Source organism: Ambystoma mexicanum, chromosome 8 (genome assembly GCF_040938575.1).
Source record: "Ambystoma mexicanum isolate Mex_15411 chromosome 8, UKY_AmexF1_1, whole genome shotgun sequence".
NCBI lineage: Eukaryota > Metazoa > Chordata > Amphibia > Caudata > Ambystomatidae > Ambystoma > Ambystoma mexicanum.
Genome location: NC_090929.1, coordinates 520,288,843 through 520,298,675, shown reverse-complemented (window position 1 = coordinate 520,298,675; position 9,833 = coordinate 520,288,843). Strand labels below are relative to the sequence as shown.

Genomic DNA, 9,833 nt, shown 5'->3' with positions numbered 1-9,833 from the left:
TGCTCGACCTCTCCGCAGCCTTCGACACAGTTACCCATGACACCCTAACCAAAAGACTAGAAGACATGGGCATAACCGACACAGCGCTACACTGGACTAAATCATTCCTAGCAGACAGAAATGAAACCATTTGGATTAAACCCTTCAAATCCACCCCACGAGTTAACGACTGTGGAGAGCCACAAGGATCCTCACTATCACCACTGTACTTCAACATCTACCAAACCCCAGTTATCAGAATCTTCAAGAAACACAACATCACATGCTACAACTACGCAAACGATACTCAAATCATCTACAAAATCAAAGACACCCAAGCGGATCATTCAAACCTAACCGACTGTCTAAAAGAAGTCTACAACTGGATGAATACCAACAACCTGAAAATTAACCCAGGAAAAACAAAAATCATGATAATATCCAAAGACCAAGAGAAGAAAACCGCCATCCCGTGGCCAACGGAAATGGGAATCGCACCATCGCCATCTAAGGTAGTAAAAAATCTGGGAGTCCTGATGGACAACACCCTAACCTTAGAGCCGCAAATAAACACAACAGTCAAGAAATGCTTCTTCCTCCTACACACGGCAAGAAAAATAATACCTTTCCTCTCCTTCACACACAAAAAACTCACCATCATCGGCCTCATCATGTCAAGTATCGACTATGCAAACAGCCTGTACCTAGGAATACCAGAATACCTACTAAAGAAGCTACAACGGATCCAAAACACAGCAGCCAGACTACTCCTAAAACTATCCAGAAGAGACCACATCACCCCTGCCCTAAAAACACTACACTGGCTCCCAGTAAAACACTGTATCACCTTCAAGGCAATGTGCATAATGCACAGGGCAATCTGCGGACAAGGAGCAGAATTCCTTCAAAAGAAAATAACAATCTACAAGCCAACGAGAACTCTCAGGTCAACCAACGAAATCTGCCTGGAACTAAAACCTTACAGGCACTGCCTTCTACCACTTAGCCGCAAAAACCTGGAACAACATCCCAAAAGAAATAAGGAACACCAAAGATCACCTTAAATTCAGAAAATTATTAAACACCTGGCTCTTCAATACCAGAGTCTAAAACCGAAACAACAGTAAGACAAACGACTAAACGAGAAAGGACATTGACAAGCCCCAGGACCGCCTGATAAGCACTCAGGGCACCGGGAGGGGTGACGCCAGACAGAGTGGTGCACATGCGAGACCCACGGAGGCGGAGGCAACAACCCCAGCCAATCCTTACCATCCCCTACCACCGTATAGCTACAACTAGGTACCACTGGGTTGTGGAAGTGGCGAGATACCACCAATCACCACACTAACTGAGATATGAACACTGGCAGGTGCACTAGCCATGTGGGTGGGGGTGAGGAACATGCAAGGTTGTTGACGGAACGGGCGGAAGAGGCAGCGAGATGCTCAAGGGGCCTCGAATACAAAACGAGCATGAACCTCCAAAGGTACATGGTGCCCAAGCACCCCATCGAGCGAGATTACGCGAGCCCAACTGGTCAACCCAGGATAGAGATGCCAACTACCCGATAACACTAATAATTTCCTCCTCTGCATACACCTCTCAAACTCCAAACCAAACACAACCACAAACCTCCAGCACAACAAAACGCACACACTTCACCACACTGCAACAACAAAACAATAAAACGCACACAGACTCGCACATCAGTACATGACGACTACTGGCCGGATACACCCCAGGCCCAGTTGACGGACCCACCGGGCTGAGGCTGCCAACAGTACATCACTGCTCTCTTGCACTTTTCCAGCCTCCACCCACTAACTCAACTGCCCTCCCTCTTTCAGAGCCGCCAGAGCGCCAGGGGACCACTCCGGTGGTGATAGTACGCGGTACAAATGTCCTTTAACATTAACATTAACTCGTGGACCTGGGTCACTACTGAGTGGCAGGGCCTCTAGTCTCACAACTCCCATACTTGAGCACTCCCCTTTTTCATCACCGGATGCCGGGATCTGCAGAGGGCCATCCATGTTTTTCTGGCATTCCGCCGACATGGAACGCTACATTCTCTCATCGTCTTGTGGCCCGGGTGTTTCTGGAGCAGCAGAGAACGTTAGGAGGGGGGGGGGGGGGGGGGGGGGAGCCCGCCAGCACAACTGCGGGCAGCACATGTATCAGCTCTTTTCCTTCGCTCTGTGTGGAGCACCTTCTCTTTTGCCTCCAGCCCTGCCCGGGATCTTCTTGAGGTGCTTGGCGTCGCACACCATTCCGGATTGTGTTGCCATTTGCGGGTTGGGGCGAGCAGACGGATGCTCACTTTTGATGTGCCCAGGAGCACTGTTGGGGTGGGCAAACCATCGCTTCTTCGCCCACCTGGCCCGGGACTGTCCTGGGGCTTAAGCGGGTGACAACGTGAATGCCGGCATTTCCGCTTTGGTTGTGGCCAACAGGGCTGGGCTGCTGCCAGGGTGTGCCATAAACACTCAAGGCAGTCTCTCTACATCATTATGTGGGGAGGGCCGCCGTTGCGTTCCAGCCCCCAGAAATTGACATTGGGGTTAGGGAGTGGGCGTGTGGGGAGACGGGCAGTTCCTGTTCTGGAATTAATAAAGAATGACATATGCTACTACGCCCGTGACCCGCGTATCATTGGGTTTGCCTGAAGGCGAGTGAGCCTTGTCAGAAGTCCACAATGGCAACAAGTGGTTTTCCGAACCCGACCGCACTGCAGTGAGGTCTGCCATCGGGCAGTAACAATGCACCAGGTGATCTGCCCTGAACCGCAGAGCGGGTGAAGGGCTTGCAGTGACTGTACGGCCAGAAGGCCCAGAGGAACACAGTGGCACAGGAGGGTCGCCTGCCAGCTCCACATGGGGAGCAGAAAAGAAGCGTCGAGCAGCCGCTACAGCCGCAGCCTCGACAACTGCTGCCTCGACAACCGCCGCAGCATTTCACATGCCAGCCCAGCTGAACGAGCAGCCACAGAGGCCCCATGGCGTGGGCGAAGGTTTGCAGAAACACGCCTGACCGCTTAAGCAGCCACGGAGGGTCCGGGGCTCCAACAAAAGGCTCACAAATGCCCCTGCCACGGACAAACACGGCAGGGAGGCGGAGGCCACCCCAGAGACAGGTGAAGGCGAAGTGCCTTGCAATCCCCTAGAGACACGTAAAACACCCTACCCATCACCAGGACAGGTGGAAGAGAGACATAGCCACAGAAGCAAAGGGGGATTCTGCCTCAGTCACACACAGTGTGCCATAATACAGGTACAAGGAGAAGCCTAAAAGTGCAGACAGCCCCCAGGCTCGGCAGGTGCCTACGACAGCCACGTGTCACCATAAGCACCACATTTGAGCTCTAGAGGAGCCACGAACCCCATCCAAAACCCAATTCCACCACAACATCATGTCAGACCCAGTAGCATCCTCGTCAAGGGCAGAAGGTGCATCAGGAGACGCAACCAACCCTGCGCCAGCAGCAGGAGGAGCATCACAATGCATGCACATGCCGAATTCCTTTGATTTAAGGGACACCACCAACCTGGGGTCCCGGTGTCCCATATGGCTGAGAGTCCTCAAGTTTTATGTAGGCACCATAGGTCTCACAGATGATGAGAGACTAAAAAACACACTGTCCATGGCCGTAGGGCCTGCAGTCAGGGACATTGCAGGGGAATTGCTCAACTTGGACAATGCAACATATGATGAACTACACAGCAAGCTATCAGAATACTTCGCCCCTCACACCAATATAGACTATGAGCGTCACAGTTTCCATACCACCAAACAAGAAAAGGGTGAGTCCCTCAACAACTTCGTTATGCGCCTCTGCATAAAACTTAAGTACTGCGAATTTCATCGGTACTCTAATGACGAGGCTTTAAGATGAATTTGATCGCTGGCTGCAGCTCACAACCATACAGAAAGCAACAACTGCAGAACCAAAGGTTGTTAGAGGAGTTACTGGCTCTGGCCCGAATGGAAGCAGCCGTGGAGTCTCAACTCAACAGTGTAGGCAAGATTGCCATACAACAGCCATCAACAATCCCAGAGCTAATCAACAAGCTATCCACCATCCCGAACCAAGGAGGAAAACGCTCAGAAGACACGTGCTTCCGGTGTGGCTATGAATATCCGCACACCAGGGAGTGCCCTGCAGTGGGCCAGCAATGCGCTGCCTGTGGAGGGATGGACCATTACAGGGCCGTCTGTAAGAACGCGCCTGGGCCCATGCCGGGCAGACAGATTCCAGGAGCGCAGGAGGAGCTCCAGTCAAAGCCCACCAGGCAACAAGACAGAGAGAGACCCCAGAGCCCAATGGAGGGAAGACAGGGAACGCAGAAGTGAGGAAAGGCGATCTTCTGAAGGATCGAGACGCAGCCAGAGAAGGAGGTTCGTCCGATACATCGAAATGCGCTCACCTTCGAGCAGTGAAACCCCATCATCGGAGGATGACTAAAGGAAGAAAGGGTATGTCTGGGCCCTCAACAATGACACAGCCACCCTTCACAGCCCCACTCTCACACTGCAAGTTAACAACACACCGTTAGAATTCCTTATTGATACGGGTGCCTCCGTTAACATCATTAATGAGCAGGCCTATAACTCACTGGCCCGGCTACCCAAAATATGCAAAGCCACAGCAGACATATACCCCTATAGGGCCACTGCCATGCAAGGGTACCATCACGGCCTGGTGCACGCACAAGACTCACGCCACCAAGATTCCTCTGCACATACTAAAGACAGAAGCCAACAGTGGCTGCATCCTAAGCTTCAAAACGGCAGTTGACATGGGCCTAGTGCACATTCTATACCAGATAATGGCCCACAAGTACTTTGCCAGACCAGAAGCAGTAGAAGAAGCTTTTCCGAAACTGTTCAAAGGGCTAGGGAAACTGAGGCACAGGAAAGTCCAATTACACATTAAAACAGAGGTCCCACCAGTGGCCCAACACTATCGGGGTATACCTGCGAATATACAGAAGCAGGTGGAGGAGGAACTTGTCAAACTTATCAAGCTACAAGTCACTGAACCGGACACAGGCCTGACGCCGTGGGTGTCACCCATAGTCCCTGTCCCGAAGAAATCCCCAGACGGGTCAATACGCCTGTGCGTGGACATGCGTAGAGCAAATGTGGCAATTGAAAGGGAGAGACATCAAGCACACAGAATCACTGACATGATTCACCTCCTCCACTGAGCTAACGTGTTTTCAAAACTTGATTTGACGAAAGGTTACCACCAAATCGAAATAGCCCCTGAATCAAGATCCATCACATTTGTGACTCATTTAGGACTCTTTCAATATAAAAGGCTCAAGTTCGGCGTATCATCAGATGCTGAAATTTTCCAAGAGGAAATTCACAGAGTCATTCGGCATGTACCCAACTGCCCTAACTATTCAGACGATGTCCTAGTCTTAGGAAAGACCAAGGAAGAACACAACGTGGCCTTACACTGTGTGGGCGCTGCACTAAAGGTGGCTGGTCCCACCCTCAATAAAGCTAAATGTGAATTTGGTAGAGGATCCCTAAGATTCTTTGGACACATCTTCTCAGATAAAGAGATGTGCTCGAACCCAGACAAGGTGGCTGCCCTCAACACGGGGCTGCCCCCAAGAACAAGACGGAATTGCGTTTATTCCTTGGTTTTGCCAGCTACTGTTCCAGGTACCTCAAAGATTATGCCACTGTGAGCAACCCCCTGCGCTTGCTCGCTCGCAAAGGCCAACCTTTTGAATGGTCTGAGGAATGCCAAAGAGCGTTCGAGACCATCCGCAATGCCATTGCTAGGGCAGAAGACATGGCATACTTTGACGCGCAACATGACACTGAAGTGATCGTCGACACCAGCCCCGTGGGGCTTGGCAGCATCCTCACTCAAAGAGAGGTGGCAGCATAATCGAACAATCTCCATCGTGGCCTACGCCAGCAGGAGCCCCACTCCCACAGAATAAGCATATTCCCAGGTGGAAAAAGAAAGCCTGGCGGTGGTGTGGGCCGGCAAATATTTCCACTTGTTTCTATATGGCAAGGAATTCACAGTCAAAACCACGCCCCCCCACTTAACGTAGTAGTACTACAATTGACATTGAATTTGTAAAACTATTATAATCATTCCATTTCTTCAATCCATCTCACCGGTTGGCGTGAGATCCTCTTGGAGGGACTCTGACATCTTACTGTCTCAGCTACTTCACTGTCCCTGCTATCCGCAGTGCAGTGCAGGCAATGGGCCGCAACAAGACTGTGCAGCGGTCTGGCAAAGAATGTGGTGCCGGAGCACCGCTCCGCCCCTCAGGGCTAGCCCACGACTCACCAAGGGGGCAGCACATGATTTTTCTTGGTCCTGGGCCTCAATGAGCATAACAAAGCAGAGCAGCCGAGCCTTCTGCTGGGCACACACGAGTAACACGTTTTTCAACTAGCTTTCATAACACATAACACTGCAGGCACAAACTGACAACACCTCAAATACAGTGTTGGAGCTCTACAAACTACTATATATGTCTGGCAATTTAGAGACACCTCTATATTAGGGTGAATATTGTGACCAATTAATCACTTAAAAGGGTTTCTTACTAAATCACTTTAAGACATTTTTAACATTTAAAATGGTGGACATTATGCTATTCCCATAAGGCTCTTTGCTTTTATGCAAATCCCGAGGATTGGGTTCTATGAAGAAATACTGTGTTGCGCAACCTCCTCCCCAAAGCCCTGCCGTGCCCCTCCAAAGAGGTGACGGTTCCCCCAATACATTTTTTCCATTTCCAGCACTGCTACAGTTCCAGATCACATCCATGTAGTCTGAACAACTATTAGAAGAGTTGCTGTCCTCAGATTCATCAACTACAGTGATGTCTTCCTCAGCTGCCTGTTGGCACTTTCCAAAGAAAGAAGAGTTCAGAGTGATTGAATGAGCATGATCCCCAGCCAGGGACGTCATATCACCAAAATGCCAGGGGTAGCACACAACCCTTGATCTCTGATGACATCACAGGAAGTGATGGAATGCAGCATTTCATCACATGGGGCATCACATGGAATTGTTTTGAATACACTACGAAACATATGGTTACAATATCACTAAAATGTGATATACATTTCATACAAGAATGGATCCCTATTTGTATCGTCAATATCAGTGTGTACAGGCCCATATTCCCAAATTACTGTGAATGCAAGAAGACATCCAAGGTCAAATGAGAATGATGTGTTTTAAAAAGCACTTACACTTAAGCACTTTATATAGATATACATACAAAATCACTCAACCTATGTTGGTGCTCATTTATCAACCTCAGAAGGATGAAAGACTAAGTTGAGGTGTTTAAGAACAGCCTAAATGAGTGACTGAAGTGTGTGCCTGAAATAAACCTTTAATGAGTCTAGCAATTATTACATAGAATTCCAGAAAGACACATTATTGGTTATTCCTATTCTTTCTTATTTAGGGGCACTGCTCAAAGTGTTACACTTGTAGAACCCCCATTTTATTTTTTTTTAAAGAGGCCTGAATAAGAAAGCCAGCCACTCCAGAAACAAAGAGCCACATGGCTCTGTCCTGTCCACAAACCATGAGCTTCAATCTAAATATATATATATTAGTTGCAACCCCTGGCGACCCCCAGATGACGTCCCTGTCCCCAGCCAGGACCATCGAGCCTTTCACCTCGTTTACACTTAATGGGCTGGACTAGAACGCCGGGGTGTCTTTACGAGAATGTATTTGTTGCACCAACACAGTAACTGCCATTTAAATGCGAGAGTCTCTGGTTCTTCTACTCCCATCTGCATAGTGTTTCAAATTACTTTCTCTTGTTTAGCTCATCTGTTCCTCAAGCGTCTTTCGTCACATTATTCTATTTGACAGGGCCAGGTGTTTGGGACAAACATTTCCTAATCTTCCATTTGAACATGAGTTTAGAGGGGCATATTCCAGTAGTGCTGTGCAGTGTATTCCGGTAGTTTTGTCAATAGTGCACATATTGCCTGCATAAAAGATCCATTGGTAATTGTGCATATTTGCAATGGTCGCTTGATGTTAGACATAAAATGTTCAACTGTGCCATCAGCCTGCGACCAGAGGGGAGAGACCTTCCTATGCTGGAAACCCAAATGTTCTGCGAACAATGGCAAAGTCAGGCCCACTGAATGGGGGTCCATTGTCCGACTTCACGATGGTGGTGAACATTTTGTCCAGAGCTGGAATGACAGCCTGTTCACTTGTGGATGCTACGAAATGTACCTCAGGATAGCGTGACATTTCATCCACGGCAACTAACACATACTTGCCATTGGCTAAGGACCAAATAAATCCACTGCTACCCCATCACAGACATTCAGCGGCATGCTAGTCATCTTCAATGGTTTTGGAAAGGTACGTTGTGCTACCGAATTGCAAACAATGCAGTTCTCAAATGCGGTCTGTATTTTCATGTACATATTGTGTTTTTGTGGGCACAATCCCCTGGAGTCAATGATGCGTTCTTGCAGGGAGAGCTGTATTACTATTCTGTTTTCCTTTAGTAAAAGTCCTTGTGGGGATATCGATAGCACGCACTGCAAAAGCACGAATGTCTGCAGTACCTTTTTCTGATAATTCTGTCTTGCTGCTCATTTCCATCTGCCAGTTAACACTTTTTTTTTTTTACTTGATGAAGGAGTGCGTCCTTGTCCGTCTCAAACAGTATTTACTGCATGGTTAATGCTGTCGAAAGGGCACTGCTGATAAGTTTGTTAACATATTGATCTGCTTTTGAAGTTCAGCCTTCGCCGGAAATGGGACCCTTGACAGAAAGTCAGCAGGGTTTTTTGTCCTTCCCAGGCTTATGAACCATTTCAAAAGAGTATTCTTGGTGACATGAACCGCATTTTGTGATGCCTGGGAGCATCTTGGCGTTGGGTTTGCCAAAGACGGTGGTGAGAGACTGATGATCCATTACTATGGTAAATGTCTTCCCATACAGGAACAGATTGTAATGCTCACAGGCCCACACCACTGCAAGGCTTTCTTTCTGTGGCTGTGAGTAGCCCCGCTGAGCGCTGGATAGGCCTATACTTGCGCATGAGACAATCCGTTTGGGTGAGCTGGTCCCTAGTTTGTACTGCACCAAGATGGCCCCTAGTCCTACACGACTTGCTCGACTGTTACTTCAGTCTCCAAATCAGAGTCGTAGTAGGCCATACATGCTGCTGAGTAAATGCATGACTTGATTCCCCAAAAGGCATCTTCACACTCCTGCGACCAACAAAACACCTGCCTTTTCTCAGTGAGCATCCTCAATGGCGTGCTGATGGATGCAAAATCTTTAACATATCGCGTGCAATAGCTGGCAATGCCGGGGAATAACCGTACTGATACTGCAGGTAGTGATGCTCGTGTGGGTGTCTCAGCCAACGCTTGCACTTTCGCGGGATCTGGTTGTAATCCTTCGCTCAAAAAGATGTGGCCAAACAATTTTAACGTGGACTTGCTGAATTCATACTTATTCATGTTGAGGGTTATGTTTGCTCGTTGCAATGCCATGCAGACCCATCTCATTGTGCCATTGTGAGCCTCTTGAGTGTCACTGAAAACTAAGATATCATCACTATAGTTCATATATTGGATATGTGCTTAATTTACCAGTGAATCTCATTCTGGAAAATTTCTGCTACCGCCGACACTCCAAAATGGAGGAATCTGTAACGAAATAACCCTATGTGGGTTGTGAAAGTGGTGATGTAACGACTGTCCGGGTGCAATTTCAGCTGATGATAGTTTATTGACAGTGTTATGGGAGCGTGATCTGCCAGGGTGATGGCGCCCACTTCTATTTCTGACACCATTGCCAGTAGTG

The 9,833-nt window shown here is 48.5% G+C and overlaps 1 protein-coding gene across 1 annotated transcript; it reads right to left on the bottom strand.

Moving 5' to 3' along the window:
• Positions 1-9,121: 9,121 nt before the first annotated feature.
• On the bottom strand, positions 9,122-9,487 carry LOC138472122 (uncharacterized). The gene has a single exon (XM_069610124.1). It carries the CDS (start codon positions 9,485-9,487, stop codon positions 9,122-9,124), a length of 366 nt encoding a protein of 121 aa, XP_069466225.1.
• Between the last annotated feature and the right edge of the window lie 346 nt (positions 9,488-9,833).